This window comes from Kogia breviceps, chromosome 7, assembly GCF_026419965.1.
Source record: "Kogia breviceps isolate mKogBre1 chromosome 7, mKogBre1 haplotype 1, whole genome shotgun sequence".
In the NCBI taxonomy this organism is placed as follows: Eukaryota; Metazoa; Chordata; class Mammalia; order Artiodactyla; family Physeteridae; genus Kogia; species Kogia breviceps.
The window spans coordinates 47298815-47323587 of record NC_081316.1 but is presented as its reverse complement, the minus strand read 5'-3'; the positions used below and the strand labels follow the sequence as shown (position 1 = coordinate 47323587).

Below are 24773 nucleotides of genomic sequence, written 5' to 3'. Positions count from 1 at the left end.
TGTCTTATTTCACTGGCATAATACCCTCCAAGACCATCCATGTTGTTGCAAATGACAAAATTTCCTTCTTTTTATGGATGAGTAGTAGTCAATTGTATATATGTACCACATCTTCTGTAAGCATTCAACCATCACTGGATATGTTGGCTGTTTCCATATCTTATCCATTGTGAATAATGCCTCAAAGAATGACAGAGGGCAGATATCTCCTTGATATTCTGTTTTAACTTCTTTGGATATATACACAGAAGTGAGACTGCAGCAACATATGGTGGTTCTATTTAAAATTTTTGAGGAACTCCATACTGTTTTCCATAGTATGCACCATAGCTGCACCAGTTTACATGCCTACCAAAAGAGTGTACTTTTGGCCCTTAAATTCAAATTTTGAGATTAAGATTGCTATACAATTTCCTTGAACTTGATGTTAAATCAGTTTGTTTTGTCATCCACTTATTTTCAATATTTTGTACTTTCTTTTAAGTTTGGCTTGGAAACTTCTATGAAGAGACTTTCTGCTACAGTGGTGAGAAGCTACCCATGCACTCAAGCCTGGGAATCTGGAGAGGCCTCAGGCACTTATACCCCCAACAGAGGAAACTCAGAGAGCTGCAGGCTGAGGCAGGACTTGTGTCAGAGAGCCCTCTCCTCTGCAAAATACTCTATATTTCCTTTGGCTCCAAAAGGCTGACAAGAGTGGAGTCCTTCTGGTGGATTGACAAGCCTGGGGAAGATACCACCTCGTTTGTTTAAAAGTTCAAGTCTGAGTTCCTGCCTCTCAGATATATCAAAACTTCTTTAAAAATAAAGAAAGTATAGGGAAGAGGTTACTCCCCAGCATTCTCAGGTATCCAAAGCATACCTAAGAAGCTGGGGGTCCGTTCCTTATTCTATTGCAACCATGCAGTCTAAGCACTTTGGTAGCCAGAAACCAAGTTGTAAGATTATGATCTTACACCCAACCATGGAAGAATTTGAAGATTTCACAAATATATGTTTACATGGAGTCGCAAGGTGCACACCGAGCAGGTTTAGCCAAGGTAATTCCACTGAAAGGTTGGAAAGCCAGACAGACGTACGATGATATCGATGACATCTTAAAAGCCGCTCCCCTCCAGCAGGTGACTACTGGGAAGGCAGGTGTGTTTACGCAACACCACAAAAAGAAGAAAGCCATGACCGTGAGCGAGTATCGCCGCTTAACAAACAGTGAAAGACACCAGACTCCATTCTACTCTGATTTTGAGGATCTGGAGTGAAAATATTGGAAAACACGCCTCTATGGTTAACCAGTATATGGTGTGGAGGTCAGTGGCTCCTTATTCGATACAAACACGAAGCAGTGGAACCTTGGACACCTGGGAACCTTTCAGGACCTGCTGGAGCGGGAGTGCGGAGTGGTCATCGAAGGCGTCAACACCCCCTACTTGTACTTTGGCATGTGGAAGACCGCCTTTGCCTGGCACACGGAGGACATGGACCCTTACAGCATCAACTACCTGCACTTCTGGGAGCCCAAGACGTGGTACGCGGTGCCCCCGGAGCATGGCCGGCGCCTGGAACGCCTGACCAGGGAGCTTTTGCCGGGCAGCTCGCGGGGCTGTGAGACCTTCCTGCGGCACAAGGTAGCTCTCATCTCGCCCACAGTCCTCAAGGACAACGGCACCCTCCCCCCCACGCGCTGGATCGATTATGGCAAAGTGGCCTGGGAATAGGGCTCTGCATGACCTTTGGAAAAATCTGGGTCAGAATAAGGGAGATTTCAGGTGAGCACCCTTAGGAGATTAAAAATGGGTGGTTGGGTGGGGACTCTAAAGGGGACCTATCATTACCATCCGGGAAGGTAGTTGGAGGTTAGAATAGTAACATTAAGACCAGAGCTTTGTAAGGTACTGAAATTCTGTGTGTGTGTGTGTGTGTGTGTGTGTGTGTGTGTGTTGCCTTCTGTTTTCCTGAAGCAATATGGAGTGAAGACTTTGTTTTCTTGGAGCAGCAAGGAAGTAAGGAGGTGGGGAGACTTTATCTTCCTTTCCAGCCAGGCTTGGAGATGAAAGAATAAGATGGGTGTGGCCATGCAGAGGTGAGGAAGATGGGCCGTGTCTCTGGCATGCACTGCAGGGAAGAAAGGAGACTTGGGGAGGTCTGCATTTTCGCCAGACTGTGAGGCCAACTTCCCTGGCCTCTCTCCAGAGCTGCAGAAGCTTTCCTTCCTCATCATGGCAGAGAGGGTGACTCCCAGGTGAACCTGACTCTGTCCATTATGAAATTTTGTCCTTGGTATGGGAAATTCCAGAAAGGCTATTACTCTGGATAGTAATAATGATTCTCTATTCAGTACTCCTTCCCTATCACCTCCCCTGCAGCCTCTTATTTTTCTTTTAATAGTGAAGTAAGTAAATGTGATGCTATTGATGTGGTTTTGTGTTTTCCCTCCATCCACAAACTCAGTCCATCCATGGACCCACTCTGTATGCATATGTGCAAATTTGAATCTGAAGCATGATGTCTTTCGTAAAGCAAACTTTTCTGTAGTCACTGCTTTGACCTATTCAGCAGTTACTTAGAGGGGAGAACTGGACTTAGAGTCGGCAGAAATGGCATTCAAACCTGCACTTTTCTACTTTCTAGTAGTGGGACCTTCAGCAAAAAATCATTGATTTTCTCTGAGCCAGAATTACAGTGCGAGAGTTTTGTGAAGATACTGGAGATGTAAATGTGACAGGCATGTAGGAGGTGCTCAGTTAATTTGATGTGCATTCACACACTCTCCTGGCCTCTACGGCCAGCCCAAGGCCAAGGACATCCTCTAGTATTCTTTCTGTGATGCTCAGTTCTACTGTTGTTTTCCTCACCACACCCCCAGGCTTACACGTTACTTTTCTTTTAATTAATAGACTTAATTTTTTCAGAGTAGTTCACAACAAAATTAAGTGGAAAATATAGAGGATTCTCACATACTCCTTCCCAGGCTCCTTCACCAGCATCCACACAAGAAAGGAACATTCGTTACAATCGATGAACCTGCACTGACACCTCATTATCACCCAGAGTCCATAATTTAATTGATGGTCACTGTTGGTATTGTACAGTCTATTGATTTGCCCAATGTATAATGACATGTATCTACACTTATAATACCATACAGAATAGTTTCATTGCCTAAAAATCCTCTGTGCTCTGCCTATTCATCTCCCCTCCCTGCCCCCCCCCACAACCACTGATCATTTTACTGCTTCCATACTTTTGTCTTTTCCAAATGACTTCTTTCACGTACTAATATGCCTTTAAGTTTCCTCCACGTTTAGTGGTCTTATAGCTCATTTCCTTCTATTGCTGAATAATATTCCATTGTATGATGAACCACCCTTTATTTATCCACTCACGTGCTGAAGGACATCTTGGTTGCTTCCACGTTTTTCTGCAATTATGAAAACAACCACTATAAACATGTGTGTGCAGGTTTTGGTGTGGATGTAAGTTTTCAGCTCATCTGAGTAAATACCAAAGAGTGCAATTGCTGGATTGTATGGTGAGACTATATTTAGTTTTGTAAGAAACTGCCAATTATTTTTACCGGCGGAAAACTGATCTTTTTTTTTTTTTCTTTTTTCTCATGATCTACAGCATTTTTGCACAAAATGTCGTATTTGTCCTTGTTGCAGTGTGACAAAGACAAGGTAAAGGTTTCACAATCAGTCAAGAGCCAGAGGACCCAGCCTTTATTCAGACTCCTACACCAACTTGTTTAGTAGTCTTTTAACAAATCAGGTTTCGATGGCTCTCCACTTGCCAGTTTAGGCAAAATGAGCCTAAATGAGCTCTTAGCCACATTGCACGTCTGATCGAGTTTACACATAACAAGTTCAGATCACGGCAAACATAAATCGTGCTAAATAAATATTACCTATTATCATTATTACTTAGGACCCAAAGTTGTAAGATGGACATTAGAACCTGTACTTAAACGTAACTTGTAGAGGTTGGAGTTCAGGTCTTGGGACTCCTCTAAGATTTATGAAAAGCGTCATTTATGGGTTTGTCTGATTACCTGGCCCCAATGAATTATTCATAGAGATTAACCATTACACCAAATCAGTTTCCCTGTGTGCAAGGATTCCTTTCCAGATATTTACAAATAACTTCACCATGATATTTATGTCGTTAGATTGTGACCGTATATGGGTCTTGAAGTTGCATTTTCCCCCAATGTTTTGGCTACCTTGCATGACCTTAAATAGGAAACCACAAACAGTTGCTAGGAACTGGCTACCAAGGTAAGTGGAATGGACACTGATCTGAGTTGAACAGATACTGGTGAGGAACAGCCCTTGCCCATCCCGCTCTGCTCACCAGCCTCTAGAACTGAAATGCCTCCCAACTCCTTGTCATTAACCTGCAGTGAGTACAGGGAAATAGGGAGAACCTTCTCACGGTTCCTTAGCAAGTGGTGGGTGTTAGGGGGATAAACAGTTTCAGGGAGGACAGAGGAAGGGCAGAACTGAGCCCTATTGGGCATGGGTAACATGTTGGAGGTGCCACTCTATGAAAATGCAACATTTGTGTGAGTGGGTTTCTGGATTTTTCTAGGATCCTGGCATCCAGTATCCTCGTGCCCTAAATGTTCAGGCCCCTCTACCTAAAAAAGTGCTACATCCAGGCCTGTAGACCTCAGAGAGCATCTTTTCTTTGTCCCATCTCTCAGAGAACCTCTTCTCAAAATATTCACATGGTGTGTATATATTTCAGCGCCCATTCTCTCACTCACTTATTCATTCAATTATTCATTCAGCACATGTTTACTAAGCACTTCCTGTGTACCAGGCACTGTTTGTGCAATTGGGGACACAACAGTGAAAAAGGCAAAGTTTCAGTCCTCCTGGAGCTTATCTTCTCATTATACAGAGAGACATAACAAGTCAAGCAGTCATAAGGGCTAGGAGAAAGAATAAAGCAGAGTAAGGGGTTAGAGAGTGACAGGACTGCTATGTCGGAGAAGGTGGCCTCTTGGGTGTGTGGTCTTCTAGTGTGCTCTGTGGACAAGGGAGTGAGAGCATCATTCTAAGCTGAGGGACAATACATGCTAACACCTGCGGTGGGTCCGCCCTAAGGTGCTCACAGATTGGCAAAGTGGCTGGAGAGCAGGAGACAGGTTGCAGAGCTGAGGCGGGGGCAGGCACAAAATGTCATAACTCAGTTAATGCAAACCCCTCCCACTGAGTGAGTGGGGCCATTGGTGTTTTAGGTGAGCTGGGGATGGAGGAATTTGGGGGCCACAGAGTCTTTGAAAGCACTGGTAATTCACAGCCATCCCTGGAAATGGCTCTATCTTTCCTACCAGATGCAAATCCTGAGAGCAGAAGGTGTGTATGTTCTGCTTTCCTGCTGTATCAGCTGACATGTCACGTTTCTGACTCATATTGCATTAGGTGGGACTTTAACAGACCTAGCAGATCACTGACATTCACTAAGATGACAACAGCCCTTCCAGCTATTTATGAGCAACTCCAAATCGATGCAGTCAATATTTTGGAATTGTGCTGAGGCCCATATTCAAATAATGTGGAGGGCAGTGAAGGAAGCTTCTCAGGAGACTTCAGGAGAAATTCTCTGGAAAAACAGCTACCAGGTGAGAGATCAGGTGTGAGAGTTGAACGGGCTATAGATTTAGAATTTGAGGCTATGCATGGGAAATCCTGGCTTCAGATAAGGATAATTTTTAGTAAAGAGCTAAGATGAAGAATTTGCAAAGAAAGAGCTCAGGCTCCATTCCCTGGGAATGTCAAGGGACTATTGCATAAGTTTCTTTTTCCTGAGAAACTCCTTAGTAACCAGGTGACCTAACCTCACCTCTCTTGGGCTCTATCACCTTGACTGTACTTACACACGACCCTCTAGGACCCTGAGTACTTTATTAACCTATGGTTTAGCTCATGGATTGAAGCAGATTAATGCAGTTGATAATTATCTTTCTTGGCCTTCTCTATTGAGGACTCAGTGAATATTGTCGATTGAGTGAATGACTTGAAACCACCAATAGAAATGAAAAAAAGTGCTAGTATCATAAGAAACACCTAAAATAAATGAATAATTCCTATTATAGCATAATTGTTTTCATGTTAATTGTCGTTTAAAATATGATATGCAGTTCTAAGCTGGGGGTTGAAATAACTTACAGAGCCAGAGAATAAGCTCTGTTTCTCTTATTCCAATATGAGCCCTTCATTCATTGACTCTGCAAATATTGTTAAGCCCTCTCACCGTGCCAGACTAGTACTACATGCTAAGCAAACATAATATGAAGTTTATGATCTGCTTGGAGACAGACAGGCAATTAGGCCGATTCACCACACCACAGCTTCTTCCCAGATACCATAACCATAGCCAGGCTCTCCCCCAAACTGCTAGTTTTAGAGCCACTGAAGAAAGGTATCTTTTACTGGGAACAGTCAGCCTCAAGTTCAGAGCCAAAACCTCTTGGGGCTCTCAGAGCTGTTTCAGTCTGTTCTTGGGCTCATGGCATCTCTCTTGTTCACTTTTCTCAATCGTACCTGAAAAATGGGCACAGGTCACCTTTTTGGGAGAATGATGGTTGCTCCAAGCATTGCTTTCTTACCAGGTGTTCAGGGGGATGGGACTGGTTTTGAATGCCCCCACTGGCTGCTTCACTCTAGGAAGTGAGTGGGGCTTACTGTCAAATCCCTCCCTTCCTCCACCCATGACATTGAAATTACTTGGCTCCTTTAGGGAGTGTGTGCCATCCCACCTTGCTATAGACAGAATGTGTCCTCCTAAAATTCATATGTTGACACCTTAATCTCCAATTAGGGATTTGCATGTGGGGCCATTGGGAAGTAATTAGATCATGAGGGTGGAGCCCTAATGAATGAGATTAATGCCCTTCTAAAAAGAGAGATGATTATTCTCTTCACCATGTGAGGATGCAGCAAGACGGTGGCTGTCTGTAAACCAGGAAGAGAACCCTCACCAAGAACCTGACCATGTGGGCACCCTAGTCTTGGACTTCCTGCCTCCAGAGCTGTGAGAAAAAATGTTGTTCAATCCCTCCAGTTTATGGTATCTTGTGATAGCAGCCCAAATGGATAGACACGGCATAACTGCTTGTGTACAGTTCCCACTGGCTACTCTAGGAGAAAAGTAAAAACAAGTAGGCTAGAGACAGGAAACGTGGTTACCATATTATGAGGGTCTACAGTGTGCCAAGAACCCTGACTCCCGGTTTGTATACATCGTTTACTTTTCTTTCCAAGAGCTCAGTCTGTAGAGTCGGGCAGATGGAGATTGGAAGCCCAGCTCTGCCTTTTGCTAGGGTGACTGGCAAGTGACTCAGCACTCCCGAGGCCTCTCCTTCTGGGAGAGCCAGCGGGGCCCAGCACACACCCTGTGTCCAAACACCAGGCTGCACTCATACAACCGTGTGACCTTGGCAGGCTGCTTCTGTACCTGATAATAACAGTACTCACAATAATAGGATGGTTGTGAAGCTCAACTGACTTAATATAAGTAAGAGACTTAGAGTAGTAACCATCTTGAGGTAAAAACAAGCTATTTCACATCTAGTTGAAGATTTTTCTTTAAAAAGTGTGATTTCAGCTCAGTGTTCGATGAGAAGCACACAACAAAGTCTAGCTATTATTGAAGTTATTATTATCACGTATTTTGTATTACTTTAATAATATTATTCATTACTGTTATTACTTTCAGACTTAGAGGTGACAGACCTGGGGTTCTCCCTGCTAAAGTACTTGAAAGGAGGATGACAAAGGAAAAGGCTATAGCTTCTTCTTCTTCTGTTTTTTTAACTTTTTATTTTATATTGGAGTATAGGCGATCAACAATGTTGTGTTTCAGGTGTACAGCAAAGTGATTCAGTTATACATATACATGTATCTATTCTTTTTCAAATTCTTTTCCCATTTAGGTTGTCACGAAATACTGGGCAGAGTTCCCTGTGCTATGCAGTAGGTCCTTATTGGTTATCCATTTTAAATATAGCAGTGTGTACATGTTAACCTCAAACTCCCTAACTATCCCTTCCCACCTTCCCCCTGGTAACCATAAGTTTGTTCTCAAAGTCTGTGAGTCTGTTTCTGTTTTGTAAATATGTTCATATGTATCATTTTTTTTAGATTCCACATATAAGCGGTATCATACAATACTTGTCTTTGTCTGACTTACTTCACTCAGCATGACAATCTCTAGGTCCATCCATGTTGCTGCAAATGGCATTATTTCATTCTTTTTAATGGCTGAGTAATATTCCATTGTATATATGTACCACCTCTTCTTTATCCATTCTTCTGTCGATGGACATTTAGGTTGCTCCCATGTCTTGGCTATTGTAAACAGTGTTGCCATGAACACTGAGATGCATGTATCCTTTCAGACCATGTTTTCCTCCTGATACATGCCCAGTACTGTGATTGTGGGATCATGTGGTAGCTCTATTTATAGTTTTTTAAGGAACCTCCATACTGTTCTCCACAGTAGCTATACCAATTTACTTTCCCACCAACAGTGTAGGAGAGTTCCCTTTTCTCCACACCCTCTCCAGCATTTATTAATTGTGGATTTTTTGATGATAGCCTTTCTGACTGGTGTGATGTGATATCTCACTAGAGTTTTGATTTGCATTTCTCTAATAATTAGCAATGTTGAACATCTTTTCCTGTGCCTCTTGGAAAAGGCTGTAGCTTCTTATCACTCAAAGTGTGGCCAGAATCCACATCATGGACATCGCCTTGGACTTTGGTGAAATTCAGGAGCTCAGTCTTCGGCCACAGACCTACGACTCAGAATCTGCCTTTTAAACTACATCCCAGGTGAGTCAGGGGCATGTTCAAGGTGGAGAAGCACCGCTCCAGTGCGCTGGTCCTCAATCCACTGGAATCACATTTGAAACACACTGATGTCTAGACCCTCCCCCCATCCTCTCACCACCCCAGAATTTTGGCTCCACTGGGTGCAGTACAAATATTAAAACTGCTGTGTAGTCATGGTTGACACTCACCCATCTAATATTGGTCCATGGGGAGTTAGGCTGCAGGGGTGGATGGGAGTTTAGTTTCTTCAGCAAGTGCCAGTGGGAGGGTTTGTTTTTTTCTCGTCAGGCCCAGTGGAAAGATGGAGGGACAGGGACAGCACACATTCTTCTCTCCCGCCCCCAGCATTCCCCATCTTCATTCCAACTATGGACATGTGACAAGGCTCTGTGCAGGCTCCTTGGCCAGTGGTTCTGTTTCTCTGGTTGCAGGTGATAGTGTCCAGGCTGGGCTGGCCGGCAGTCTCTCTGGCAGTCCTGTGCACCTGGGGCTTGGCTTTTCAGCGGTGGGAGTTTGTACTTCCTTGAAGTGGGCTTCATCTCCTTCCCTCATCCACCCCTGCCACGGCTCACAGCAACCAGAGCCTGCTGACCTTTCCTGTGCGACCCTTGACCCCTGGTAGAAAATTCCCATTCCCACGCGGCTCAGGCCGGGTATCTAAGGGACTGTTGCTGTGAGGAGGACGGCTCAGGCCCCATCGTAAGTCCAAGGACGCTCCTGGGGGACAGTCTACTATTGCTTTGTGGGAATGAGGGTCCTGGGGTTGTCATTTTCTCAATTTTCCAGAGAAGCTAACAACTTGGGATTTTATGGGAAAAAAAAAATGTAAATGTTGACAGCTAGTTAAAAGAAAACTTCCAAGTCCTGAGAGCTAAATGAAACATTTCCAGAGCTCAGACTTGCCCCCTGTTCTCAACAGCCCATTTGGATTGCAAAGATTCCACAAGCCATGGAGGCTAATCCAAATGATCTCGCTGGACCTTTGGAGCTGCTAGAAAAGGGGAGACACCCAGAGTCCCCTAAGACACGTGGCCAAGGGTTTTTAATCCAATGACTTGTTAGTTTGGTAGCCCTCTGCTGAAGGCACAACTTCCATAGGCCTAAGCATGGCTGTTTCTGACACTCACCATCTAAGACCTCTGTCTGTCCTCCTAGGGGGACAGGGGACCTCTCTGCCTGACCTGGGGCCAGATATGGTAGGAGTTGTGCAGGGCAGTCGTATTTCCCTAGGACAGCAGAACAGAGGAAAGAAAGGACAGTTTACACTCTCCAATCTTCTCCCTCCCCTCTTTTCTGCCCTCCCTGAATGACAGACAGCCCCAGCGTTTGACAGAGCCCCTTGTTTAACGCTGCCACGTCTCTGCTAGTGACCGAATGTTTCTCCCTCAATATTGTCTTTATACAAGATGATGTGATCTGTGTTTGTTGCTAATATTAGAGCTGTAACAGATGCCCTCATTGTTGGGCCCTGGGTCCATGTGGAGCAGATTAATAATGCAAAGACAAAGGCCTCAAATACTCAGTGCCTTTAAGAGCAGAATTTGTTGCAAGGGAAAGGGGCCTTACACTGTGTTGAGCAAGGTGAGGGGACAGGCCTGTGAGAGACTAGGAATTGAGACCACAATGTAAATGCCATTGGAATTGTAGGCAGAGCTCTTGGGGTAAATGGGCAGGGAGCATAAAGCATCAAGAAGAGGCATCTTCATGTGGAGACAAATAGTAATGTGGTTAAAATGACAGGTCATCTAGTCATCACTGCTGGACAAAATTTGGAGAAAGGGGAACCAGGTAGCAAGTCTAGGGAGACAGTAGATAGTTCAGTGAACATGGCCAATGTCGTGGTTCTTTTTGCTCCTTTCCATTCTTCTCAATAAAGCCTTTTAAGACAGATCAGAGGTCGGTGGTCACCTACCATGTACCTCCTGGATCTTAGCATGGATGACTGGGACTTTCTTTGCCCCTCCCTCATCTTCTTATTGCAAGAAAATTTGTGTTTGTGTTTTATCTTTATTTTATTGAAGGATAGTTGATTTTTCAATACAATGTTGTGTTAATTTGTGCTGTACAGAAAGGTGATTCAGTTTTATCTATCTATCTATCTATCTATCTATATATATATATATATATATACACACACACACATTCTTTTTCATATTCTTTTCCATTATAGTTTATCGCAGGATATTGAATATAGTTCCCTGTGCTATACAGCAGGACCTTGCTGTTGATCCATTCTATACATAATAGTTAGCATCTGCTAAGCCCGAACTCTCAATCCTCACCCTGTGTTGTATTTTTCAATATCTGCTGAACGTGTTTCTTTCATTTCCAAATTTTTATTTAGTTGCCTGAACCGTGGCGAAGTTACTGTTGCACAGCGAGGTGGAGATCGCGTCTGACTGTCCCGCCTGCTACATGGACCCACACACTAGCAGGCATTGTCCTAATGAGCGCTTTCTGCCTGCAGTGATCCCAGCGCTAGCGCCCCAGAAGGCTACTTGAGACTTGGTGAAGGCCAGTGGATCAAGGGTTTTTTTGGTCTCTGGAGGGTGGTGCTGCAAAGGTTCTGTGCTATCCTGATTTGGAATTGAATTGTCAAGGTGAATCCTGCAGCTAACCTGTTTATAATCTGAGTTTAATCTTTCTGAAAAGAAACCCAGAGCCCTAAAAATACCTGTCTTGTAAATTGCAGATATTTGTAATAGCATAATTTTCCCCCCAAATGAAAGACTGGCCACCTACCTACAGTGAAACTATATGGAAGAAACAAAATAACGTTTGTTCAGTTTTGCTATAGGCTAAGTGCTTCACATTGTTTATTTCATTTCATTCTCATGTCAAAAATGTGAGGTAGGTATTATTATTGCCATTTTACAAATGAGGGAGTTAAGTCTCAGAGAGCTCAAAAAGCTTATAAATGGCAGAGCTTAGCTTTAAATCAAAGTCTCCTGATACCCAGACCTCTGCTTTTCCCATTTATCTGCACTTCTGGAGTCCTTTTGCAATTGCCAGACAGTGTTATATTCAGACTAAGACAGACACATATAGACAGAGATAGGACTGAATGTTTTCCTTAATATATTTTGCAGTGATAAAAATAAAGAGCAATTATTTTAAATTCATAAGTAGTTATAATGGAATAGATACTTAGGCAAATAGATTTCTGAAATAAATGTTTAAAGTTCCATGTTGAAAATCAAGATGACCTGGTAGAAAGCTGAGACTGTGAGTTCCAGGAAAGCTGAGACTGTGGTTGTCCTAGGGAAAACAAATTGATTTAGTGAACTTCCCAATCTGGATATTGGAAACTTCAGGACCCATTTTCCATGTGGTGGGGAAGCCAGGCCTGTCCCCTCAGGAGGAAGATTGGAAGGTTCTTCACTGTTGAGTATCACCAGTCGTAGAGATACCAGCATCGGAGGTTCAGCCAGGAAACAGCCCAGCCAGATCACCATTCAGGGAAGCATAAACTGCAAACTCATCCTCACACCCTGAGCTTCTAATCAGTCCTTTATGCTGTAGTCTTATATTTGCACCAACTACTAAGGATCACCAGACATTTGAGGAAAACCTTAAACATGAAAGAGAGAAACCAAACCGAAAGAAAAGAAAACAAAACAAAAGAAAATAAATAAAAAGAAGTTTCAAAGAAACAGACAATGCAGGAGGGAAAAATACCTTTAAAAGCCATTGATATTTTAGTATTTTCTGAGAGATGAAATAAGTGCACCTGTGAAACCAGAATAGGACAATAGTGGGGGCAGGCAAGGAAGCTATATGCACTTAAAAAAGCTAAGGGGACAGAAATGAGTTCTTAAAAATTAAAAGTTTGAAAGGAGAAATGAAAAAGACAATAGAAGTAGGTTTACAAGGTAAAGATGAGAAAAAATTTCAGAAGATAAAGCACAGTGATAAAGGGATAGAAAACTGGAAGAAGAAAAGACAAAAAAATTTGAGGTCCAGTCCATGGGAGCTGATATCCAAATACAGGAGTTAATGTACAGAGGGAAAAACTAGAGGAAGTTGTCAAAGAAGGAACTAAAATGTTTTCATAAAACTAAATAACCAGAACTTTGAGACAGAAAAAATTTCAGAGCCCTGGGACAAAGAAAAGCCCCTATAAACTAATAGAGAGGAACACAGCCAACTAGGATGAGGAATCATGCTTACATCTCCCTTATTTCCCACACCATTCTCACAAAACAATAAAAAAGTTAATAAAAGAAACCCCAAAATCCCAGTTAGAAATAAAGGTATAATTAAAATCCAAATGAAAATTACAATTAACATATAAAAAGGAAAAACCCCATAAGATAATATTTATCTGTCTCTGGTAGGGCAAATAACTTTCTACCTTTCTAAACGTAAAGGCCATGAAAGGCATTACCAAGGAAATGACCAACTCAATATTTTAATATATTAAATTGGAATATATGCCAAAACCATTTAAAATTAAAATTACCTATAAATTTTAGAAATGGCAAACTGGGAAAGAACTATGAACAGATTAAACAAAGGGTTTAATATGTAAAATATTCACATGAGCAATTTGTATAATGTTCATATACTGTGTAAAATATGCAAAATAGTCACATAGTGTATAAAATATTCATGTAAGTAGATGAGAAAAAACACTAGAACCATATTAGAGAAAAATGGGCAAAGGATATGAACCCATACAAATGGCCAGCATTCATTGAAGAAAATAAAGTCAATCTTAGTTGTAATCTAAGAAGTATAAATGAAAACTTGAGGTACACTTTTTCACCAAAATTTTTCACAATAATTTCTTAACAAATTATTGAAGATTTTTTTTCAGAGTAAAGTTAACGGTGAGGATGTAAAGCGATATGTTTCCGGAAAGTTTTGGCAATACATATTAAGGATTTTAAATGTTTAAATCTTGCAATGCAGTAATTCCATTTCTAGATATCTAATACAAGGAATTTCATTATTTAACTAATGTTTTACCAAATATACTGATCTAGGTACTGAAATATAGGATATTTATAAGGGATTAGTAATACTGTGGAAAAGTAAAAACAAAATAACTGTCCAATAATATGGGGAAAGTTGAGTCACTTATCTCCATCAAATAGAATTTATTTAGCCATCAAATCTTATGGTTGTAATTATTATCAATAAATGGTAAGCAGACTTTCTAACTTGAGTAGAAATGTATTACACACAGCATTTCAATATTGGCTGTTAGCAGAAACAATGGCTAACATCTGAGGCATTAAGTCAACAATTCTCATTTGAAATAATAGCTTTGAAATATGCATGGAACATGAAAGACAAGAAGGCTTTCCTGCTGTCCTGAAATTGTAGAGCAACCTGTACAATAAGCAATCTGGACAATGGCCACAGTGAGAGGATTTATTAAACTGACTTCACTTCTTACCTTCCCCACTTTTAAAGACACACACACACACAGACATACACACAGACACAGAGACACACACACACAGCAGGAAAGCTTGGAGGAATTATTTTTGAAAGACTCCTAATTTCCACAAATCCATCAAGTCTAATCATTCTGATAAAAATACTTTTCTTCAGTTGTCAGAATTGTCATGTTTCCTTAGGTGAAGAATTTCTGTGTTACTGGGGATACCATGAATAAGGGTAAAATGGAAGAGTAACTGAAACGAAGGGGTACTTATTCTCAACTAGTACCTGTGGCTCCAATTGAAAAAACATGGAGGCAGTTTCACAGTAAAAGCGACCATCTGAGACCCATAGAGAAGCCATTTGTCTGGAGCACTGAAGGATCACCGTAATTGTACCCGGCAAATTCTGAGAAGTTTTGATTTGAGCACAGAGTTACACTTACAAACTCAGAGTGTTTCCTTTGGATGCTCAATATCTGAAGACTAATGTGTATCTAGATTATTTATTTTATATAGATGGTAGCCTGGCCTCATTCCTCCTAGGAACCTTAGGAATGTAAAAAGGAAATAATTTAGTTTATAAAACAAATACAGGGGACTTCCCTGGCAGTCCAGTGGTTAGGACTCTGTGCTTCCACTGCAGGAGGATGGGTTTGATCCCTGGTCAGGGAACTAAGATCCCACATGCCACGTGGCAAAGCCAACAAAAACATAATCAAAAACAAATACTCAACTCAAGGCTTGTTTTAGTTGTCTATTAAAAATTCAATAGGAAATGAGAGCCTGTGTGATATTCATAATCAGCATTTTATTCTTTATTAGGGGAAAGACCCTTAGCATGGTATTTAAATTTTTGACGTTAATTTTCCTTCTGGATTGTTTCTTCACTTTTTACTCCTTTAGAGGAAGTTTTCATATAGAATGAAAAATTTCATTATATATTTATATAGTTTTAAATAAAATCATTGTAGAAAAATTTTTAAGATTAAAAATGTGGGTGAGATGGGCAGATTATCACATGATAGCGGTGACCGGTACTTGTAGTTCCTCAGGGTCTAGCTTGAGTGGTGACAGCTATAAGTTGGAGAGGAGGGCAGGCTGGATCCTTGGGTCCTTATATAAGGAAAGATAGCACAGGAAGCCTCCCTGGGGTACACAGATGTCCCTGGGACCTCACAGTAGAATGCCGTGGGATCTCCTTACATTACCGACTATATGTATAGGGAGAGGGAGATGTAATAGCCAACGGTAACTAGGATACTGTATTACCATCCTTAGAAAAAAAGATTTCTAAAGGAGGAAGTTAATTTCATGCGAAAGATGATCAATATGTACTAAACAAGTTGATTTTAGGGGCTCAGTGGACAGTCAAGAAGGAAAAGCAAATCAGAACCGCAGGAGAAAGTCAGTGCTATTAGAGAAAGCTATGGCAATCAATAATATCTTTAAAGAGAGAGAGTGTGATACTAAAGAAAGCCATGAACATAAAAAGGAAATTTAAAGGGAGAAATAAAAAGAGTTAAAAGAGAGATGAGAATTGAGCTTTGAAATAAGACTTCATTTGTGTAATAGAAAAAGAAATGCAACCAAGGAGAAAGAAAAGAACCAGAAAAGACTATCAGTACTCTGGAAGTCAGAGACATTTTAGCAAGAAGGAGGTGTTCCATGAATCAATGATGTAGAGAGATAAAGTGTAACCCATGGAGCAGCACTTGGGAGACAATATGATGATTTACAGAGATCAATTTCAGTGGAGAAGTGGGGTCAGAATCTGAAGACAAGAGAGATGAGGAAATGTTTTGGTAAAGGTGGATTATTTCTGTTTATGTTTTGACATGTTTGGTATTGAAAGGAAGGTAAGAGAAAGGATGTAGCTTAAATCGGGAAACAGACTGATGACAGAGGATTTAAGTCTTTACAGAAGTGACAGTGATCATTTAATTGACCTTAGTTTTGGAATGCATGGGAGATGTCAATTTAATGAGTTTAAATGGCAAGATTATCTCTGGAGAGGTTTAGTATCTTCTCTTCCCCTGAGACAAGAGAGTAGGAAGAAAGATGGGGTGTAACCAAGAGGAGAGAGACTGCAGTGGGTGCCAAATGATGTTAGTTACTTATTATTTGATAAACATTTTTGGAGTGTGCACTATATAAAGTACCAAGATCCCTGGAAACTATGATGATGAACAAGACCTAGACAATGCTCTCAAAGTAGTTTTACATGGAAGATAAGACAAGTACAAAAATAACTCTAGAGATTGAGAATACAAGCTATTAAGTTAAATATAAATTTTTCTACACCTCATTTTCTTCCTCCATAAAATGGGAATAATGATAGTACCACCTATGTTTCAAGCACCCCATTCTCTTTCTAGCTTACATTTCCTTGTGTTCTAATAGAAGTATTTGACCTAATGGAGACATTCAGCCCATGAATCAAACACTGTTTCATTCTCTATCATTGCCCTCATGTTCTCATTTCCTTTTTTATGCAGGATAAATTTACTGGCCCATCATTTTAATCACTCTCTTATCCCTCCATCCAATCCATCAAGACACTTGTTCCTCTCTCTTTGAGATACACATGGCTGCAAAAGCCTAACCCTGATGTAACCTTACTATTTGCTTTCTTCCCATCTTTTGAGTCCCCTTATTGATGGAGGAAAATTCCCCAAAGTCATACAGTATGAGTTCAGGAAACACATCAAGACCAAGGAACACATAGTCTCTGCATTTCTTCAGCATCTACATGGAGAGGCATCTCAAGTGGAGGACGGTTTTCTTCTAGTGGAGGCCCCTTCCCCATTGCTCTTCCTTCATAGAGGGCTTTGATGACCAGAACTTTATTAGGAAAGGGACCTTCAGACTGGTTGGGGAATTAAGCTTCCTTGATATCATGCCAGCCATTTACAGGAGCTGTCTGGGAAAGCCAGCAGCCCTGTACATTAGGAGGCACATCGGGACCTTGGACCCTTTTGGATGCTACAGCCCTCCAGTCATGGAAGGAGTCTAGGCTAGCCTATTGTTCAGTTATCATAGGATGAACATCTAGGGCCATTTTTGAATATTGCATCTCCTTCCTAACAATCTATCCTCAGGACTCTTGAGTGCTCCTCAGGTGTTTCTGGAATAGGAAGAGAGATATTACTTGATTTCCACCCAATCTTTAGAGGCTAAGTTAACTGCAGTTGTCACACACCCTCATAGATGAGCTAGATTGTCAACTACTTCCCCTCCCCACCATTTATTAGCAATACATTCTATAGAGACTTTCAGATTGTTTCTTCTATCCTTTGACATTAAAGTTGGAAAAGGAGAAGAGCGTATTGATCCTACATTACCTACCTTCTGCATATTCCATGATGCAGGAGGCTCCAGGGCAGAGGTACAAAGAGCTACTACCTCTCACTCAAAGGACCCCTGCTATAAGTATTCGGGTCTGCAGCAAAAATTCGTTTGATGCACTCTTACAAAAGCTACCAGCAGGGCTTCCCTGGTGGCACAGTGGTTGAGAATCCGCCTGCCGATGCAGGAGACACGGGTTCGTGCCCTGGTCCGGGAGGATCCCACATGCCGCGGAGCAACTAAGCCCGTGAGCCATGGCCGCTGGGCCTGTGCGTCCGGAGCCTGTGCTCCGCGGCGGGAGAGGCCACAACAGTGAGAGGCCCGCATACTGAAAAAAAAAAAAAAAAAAAAAGCTACCAGCAGGGCTCACAGAGAGCAAGCCCTTCGTTGGCTATTTTTTTGTCCCTGATCCCAGACCCAAAGGATAAAGGTTTTATGTTTAAGCCAAATTGTGGTGACCTCTTTGGGGAGAGGGGTGGTAGAAGATTGGGCCCCAGGCCCAGCTTCTTGTCTTGAATAGACCCCAGATAAGATATAGGGACCTCTGGCACCTCTTGCAGAGCACAGGAGATGTGGGGAGTTTCTATTACTCGGAACAATGGCAGGCCAGCTGATCTTCCGTGGTCTTATTGGGGAGATTACAGGGTGAGGAAGATTCAATGCCTTTGTTCTCTAAAGGCATTTGAGCTCTTCCTCACCAATTTCTTCAGCATGGTTTTCTTCTCCTCTCCCTGGTTCTTGTGCTGATCTGATACTAGTGGTGTTTAATGCCCTGACCACTGTGCTAGCTCCTCCTATTCTGCCAGCTTTCACAGGGAAATACCTCTGTATCCAAAAGGACCCTGAAATTTGTATAACGTTTAGATCCCATATATTTTCTTGTAAGAAATCTTAAAGGAAAAAACTTCAGGTCAAATACCTGTGTTTGTGGGGTGAGAACATTAAAAATGAGCCCTTTTACTAGACAGTTAGAAGAGCTGATTGCATTCAATTGTGATGCGATCATGAATGATGGAGTTAGGGTGGGGCTGATTTGAGTCGAATCTGGAAGAGATACATGGGTACTGACCATGTGTTCAAGTTTCATTGGGAATTTTTTTTTGAGAGAGTACCTGTTTTCTTGGAAGGATAATCGTCTCTACTTTTATCCAAAGCAAGACGATCAGAGGAGACTTTACTGAGAAGGTGATGTTTGTTCTGAGGCTTGAGAGTTGCCTGGGTGCAAAGACCATTAGACAAGAGTATACCGGCCTTTTTTGAGACACAGCCCGGAATGTGTTTGGAAGGAGAAAGCAAGGAGCAGGGTAGAAAGGGGTGAGGTCAAGAGGTGATGGTCAGCCAGATCACTTAGCGACTTTTAGGACATTCAAAGGATTCTAAGTGGGGTGGAATAGGTGTGCCTGAAGTTTGAGGACAGGGGAAAGTGAAAGAGAATATTTGAACGGTGGAAATTAGGGCAGCTTTAGAGGATTAGGAAACAGTGTTAAGGGCGAACTTGAAATTGGGTTAATGAGATAGTTTGCTTTGTTCTTTTTTTTCCTTTTTTATTTGTACTCATATATTTTCTGTCCTAAAATTGTAACTATTACATATGCTCCATACAGTTCAAGTTGAACTTGGAGTATACATAGTGACATTTATTTTTGACACTGTTTTCAATATGTTTCTTTTTTTCCACACACACACACTGTATTTTATTTTTATAAGGAATAAATAAACTGACACCAAGCATTGTAAATTGATGACCACAACAAAAGCAACAATGATTGCAATTACTAAACACGAAACACACTCATACTATGGCATACTATTGACATTCAGTCCAGTAATCCTCCACTGTAACAGCTCCTTTACTTTGCAGTGAATATTGATTTGTATATTTTTTGCCTCTCAGTCCTTGTGGGATTTTTAAATTTTATTTTCAAACTGAAAGTCACAAAAACTATAATCATCGTCATCAGTTCCCTCAGTCCCATGTAATTAATTATTTTTTTATCTTGATATTTGGTTAGCACTTTTATGAATTCATCAGTTTTCCATTAGAGTTCTGAAAATGCTTATTGATTCAGTTCAGCAGTATAGTCAGTTACCAGAAACCTGTAGTTGTCAGTCTTTTCCATGAATTCCTTGAAGATGAAACCCTTTTATAGGAACATTTTTGCAAAAGCAGCAGAGTACACACAGAACTGTCTGTAAATGACAAAAGACTTAAAAATGACCATGGTTAAACATTTGATGAAAGTTCATAAGAATGCAATTGACAAGGAAATTTAGTTATTTCTGAGATATACATTTTAAAGTAATAACTAGAATTATGACTTATAACATTATACCAGAACATATAAGATTTTTAGAAATTTCATGTAATGTCTGAAACATTTATATTAACGTATTTCCATACAAATTACCCAAAGAAAGTTTAGTATTATTTTGTTTGTTGTTTGTTTGTTTATACTGCAGGTTCTTATTAATCATCAATTTTATACACATCAGTGTATACATGTCAGTCCCAATCACCCAATTCAGCACACCACCATCCCCACCACACCGTGGTTTTCACGCCTTGGTGTCCATACATTTGTTCTCTACATCTGTGTCTCAATCTGTGCCCTGCAAACTGGTTCATCTATACCATTTTTCTAGGTTCCACATACATTCATTAATATATGATATTTGCATTTCTCTTTCTGACTTACTTCACTCTGTATGACAGTCTCTAGACCCATCCACATCTCAACAAATGACTCAATTTCGTTCTTTTTTTATGGCTGAGCAATATTCCATTGTGTATATGTACCACAATTCTTTATCCATTTGTCTGTCAATGGGCATTTAAGTTGCTTCCATGACCTGGCTATTGTAAATAGTGTTGTAATGAACATTGTGGTGCTAGTGTCCTTTTGAATTATGGTTTTCTCTGTGTATATGCCCAATAGTGGGATTCCTGGATCACATGGTAATTCTATTTTTAGTTTTTTAAGGACCATCCAAACTTTTCCCTATAGTGGCTCTATCCATTTACATTCCCACCAACACTGCAAGAGGGTTTCCTTTTCTCCACACGCTCTCCAGCATTTGTTGTTTGTAGATTTACTGATGATGCCTATCCTAACTGGTGTGAGGTGATACCTCACTGTAGTTTTCATTTGCATTTTTCTAATAATTAGTGATGTTGATGCATCTCTTTTTCCTAACTTTAATGAGAATGTTACTTTTGTTTCACCGTTAAGAATGATCCTCGGTATTTTTTACCTTGAAATTCTTTATCTTACAAAACAAGTTTCTCTTGATGCTTTGTAAGTAAGTATTTTAAAATCTTGAATGGATTTTGCATTTCATCAAATGCTTTTTTGGTACCTATAAGATGATGATATTTTTCATTTACTTTGTTAATAGTCTGAATTATATCATTAAATTTTCCAGTGTTGAATCATTCTCGCATTCTATTTGGTAATGACGTATTATTCTTTTATTATATTGCTGTATTTCATTGGATAACATTCTTTTTTATGCTTTCATCTATGCTTATAAACAAAGATGGCCTGCAGCTTTATTTTTTATTGTCCATTTTTCGTTTTGCTATCAGAGATCAGAATAGCCTCATCTGAGTAGCTTTCCAACTTTTTCTATACTCTGAAACAATTTGCACAATAAGAGTTAACTGTTTCTTGAAACTTTTCTAGATTTACATATAAAATGATGTGTCTCCTGGACTTTCAGGGGTCATACTTTGAACCAGCTTCTTATACTGGGGTATTATTCAAGCTTTCTGGTTTTTCTTGGATCCATTTTGCATATGTTTCCTCTCTAGAAAATTATTCTTTTTTCTTATCTTTTGAAAATTTTGCTGTCAAGTGTCTCCTACGATTCTCTTTTGAGATTTTAAAAATTCTTTTGTGCACTATTTCATTCCTAGTGGTTTATTTTCCCCTTCTTAGGCTCAGTTATGCCCACGGTTTATTGCTATCATTAATTTCCTCCAAGAATATTTTTGGTCATCAGTGTTCTGTCTTGTGTGTGCTTTCTTTACTTAATTTTGTCTTTATTCTTTGTTATTTTTTTACTCCTACCCCTTCTTTCTGTTCTTCTATTTTGTAGCTTCTTCAATTGAATGTTTAGTTCATATATTTTCAATCACCCTTCCTTTTCTGTTTGGTATAATGAAAAATATATCTGTCTCCTTTAATGCTTTTCACCCTAAACTATATTTTAAATTTATGTAAATAATTTAAATAAATTAAAAAATATTTATTTCACAGAAATTTGTGAAAATCATCATAACTTGATGAATTATGACAATGAGCCATTCTGAAGGCTGTGTAACCAGAACCTGGGTTCAGAACAGAATATTCACGTTATTCTAGAGACTTCCTCACACCCCCACTCACAACCTCTCTCTTTCACAAAGGTAACCACTACTCTGACTTCTAACATGGATTACATTGCCTCTTTTTTATCTTTATATAAATGGAAGCATAGGATAGGTATTCTTTTGAGTCTGTATAATTTTGCTCAGTATTATGTTTATAGAATTATTCCTATATTTTCATGTAATTCTTGTTTATCTTCATTGCTGTATTGTATTCCATTGTGTGAATATACTACAATGTACTTATCCATTCTGATGTTGACTGGCATTTGAGTTGTTTCCAGTGTTTGGCTACTGAAATAATGTTGTTCTGAACATTCTTGGACTTGACTTTCATTGCACAGACATACACATATCCTAGACATGAATCATAGCATATGGGTAAGTTCAATTTTAGTGGATAGTGTCCAAATAGTTTTTCAAAGTGAATGTAATGATTTCCATTCTCCTTACTAGAGTACAAGAATTTCCGTTGTTCACAACAACACCATTTCTTGTATTGTCAATCTTATGAAATTTTAGCCTTTATTGGAACATGCAATTATACTCCATGGTGGTGTTTTATTTGTAGTTCCCAATAGCTATTTCCAAACATTAGTTTTCAACCTGTCTCTATTCTTTTTGTTTTTTAGGTTTTGTTTTCAATACTGCCCTGAAGACACTACATTTGGCATACCCACCCAGGGCTGGGTGATTCACTAGACCTCAAGAGGCCAGAGCCAAGTGTCAACCGAGGACATCACAGACTTGCAGGCTCAGCAGCATCACTCCTGAGCAACGCTTCTGCCCAGCGTGGAGTCCCCTGCAGAATCAGCAAGCCTAAGAAATATTATCAACTCATTGCATTAAAGTCTACTGGGGGTTCCTGCTGATATACTCCAACCCATTTTTGAAAAAGTAGTGTTTTCCAGCATCCTCACCTCCCAAAACCTTGGGAGTTTCTTGCTTACTAATGAAAGCTATGAAGTCTAAGTCCAATGGGGCCCAGAACCCAAGTTGTAGCATAATGGTATTTCATCCAACCAAAGAAGAGTTGAATGATTTCGATAACTACATTGCTTATATGGAATCCCAAGGTGCACACCGAGCAGGCCTGGCTAAGATAATACCACCCAAGGACTGGAAAGCCAGAGAGACCTACGATGATATCGATGACATCTTAATAGCTGCTCCCCTCCAGCAGGTGACTTCTGGGCAGGCAGGTGTGTTTACTCAATACCACAAAAAGAAGAAAGCCATGACCGTGGGTGAGTACCACCACTTAGCAAAGAGTGAAAAATATGGGACTCCACCACACTTCGATTTTAAGGACCTGGAGCGAAAATATTGGAAAACACGCCTCTATGGTTCACCAGTATATGGTGCAGACGTCAGTGGCTCCTTATTCGATACAAACACGAAGCAGTGGAACCTTGGACACCTGGGAACCATTCAGGACCTGCTGGAGCAGGAGTGCGGAGTGGTCATCGAAGGCGTCAACACCCCCTACCTGTACTTCGGCATGTGGAAGACCGCCTTCGCCTGGCACACGGAGGACATGGACCTTTACAGCATCAACTACCTGCACTTCGGGGAGCCCAAGACGTGGTACGCCGTGCCCCCGGAGCACGGCCGGCGCCTGGAACGCCTGGCTAGGGAGCTTTTCCCGGGCAGCTCGCGGGGCTGTGAGGCCTTCCTGCGGCACAAGGTGGCTCTCATCTCGCCCACGGTCCTCAAGGACAACGGCATCCCCTTCGGTCGGGTCACTCAGGAGGCTGGAGAGTTCATAGTCACGTTTCCCTATGGCTACCACTCTGGCTTCAACCATGGCTTCAACTGCGCGGAAGCCATCAATTTCGCCTCCCCGCGCTGGATCGATTATGGCAAAGTGGCCTCGCAGTGCAGCTGCGGGGAGGCCCGGGTCGCCTTCTCCATGGACGCCTTCGTGCGCATCCTGCAACCGGAGCGCTACGAGCTGTGGAAACGCGGGCAGGACCGAACCGTGGTGGACCACACGCAGCCCACGGCGCCGGGCAGCCAGGGCCTGAACGCCTGGAGGGAGATCCGCTCGACCGGGGGAGCCGCTCTCGTCCCGAGGCACCACCAGCCCCGCAGCGCTCCGCGCCGCCGTGGGCCTGTAGCCTCGGGCGGTGGAACCCGCCCCCGAGTCCCTGAGCCTGCTGTGTCCCGGAGCCCCTCGCCGGCCCGGAGTTCTTGCTCTGCCGCCCAGTTCGTGGCTGCGGCCACCCGCACCTCCGGGGAGCCCGGCCCGACTCTGCCGCCGATCCCAGGTCCATCCGCCCCGGATCGCCACCCAGCTGGAAGCTGTGGCCCTCGTCGTCGTCCTTGGGAACAGGGGACTCAGGAGACAACTGCTCCCCCCAGGGCTAAGAGGAGGCTTTCCTTAGACATAGCTCAGGACCCAGAGGCTCAGCGCCTGCCTGTGAATGCACACTCGCCGGACAACGCTGACCCGCTCAGCCTTGGGCTCCAGCAACACGCCAAGGATTCTGGGTGTGGTTGTGGCCCTGTCCCCTAAGCCCAGGGGATGCCTTTCTACCCCACTGCTCTGGCGTGGGGATCCTTTGAGACTGGTCGCATTTACAGTTCAGAGCTTTGGGTATTTGCAGGTCACTAGTCTCTCCTTTTCCTCTTTCCCCTTCCTTTCCCGCTTTTCTTGCCAAACTAGGCCCTTTTGACTAATTAGGTCAGTAGAGACTCAGATGATAATTGATCATCTTTCTGAGTCTTTGATGTATTGAAAACGTGTTCTCTGCCAGTATGGTAACCAGAATGTTAAAATCTGACTTTACTAAATATATTAAAGGTAACCAGAATGTTAAAATC

The 24773-nt window shown here is 41.7% G+C and overlaps 2 protein-coding genes across 3 annotated transcripts; both read left to right on the top strand.

Annotated features, from left to right (window-relative positions):
- The first annotated feature begins 901 nt into the window (after positions 1-901).
- Positions 902-1715, top strand: LOC131760292 (lysine-specific demethylase 4D-like). The gene is given in 2 exon segments (XM_059070231.2): positions 902-991; positions 993-1715. Coding segments are annotated over 2 exon segments (813 nt in total).
- Positions 984-24773, top strand: LOC131759615 (lysine-specific demethylase 4D-like). Of its 2 annotated transcripts, none has more exons than XM_067038264.1 (3): positions 984-1766; positions 8705-8840; positions 22580-24766. In XM_067038264.1, exon 3 carries the CDS (start codon positions 22900-22902, stop codon positions 24463-24465), a length of 1566 nt encoding a protein of 521 aa, XP_066894365.1. In that variant the 5' UTR covers positions 984-1766; positions 8705-8840; positions 22580-22899; the 3' UTR covers positions 24466-24766. The 2 variants fall into 2 exon arrangements, with proteins under 2 accessions (XP_066894365.1, XP_058924989.1); XM_059069006.2 differs by having other exon boundaries at positions 1716-1766; positions 8668-8840; positions 22580-24773.

Coding starts and splice junctions, on each gene's coding strand:
- LOC131759615 (XM_059069006.2), top strand. CDS start 22,900: ATGAAAGCTATGAAGTCTAAGTCCAATGGGGCCCAGAACCCAAGTTGT.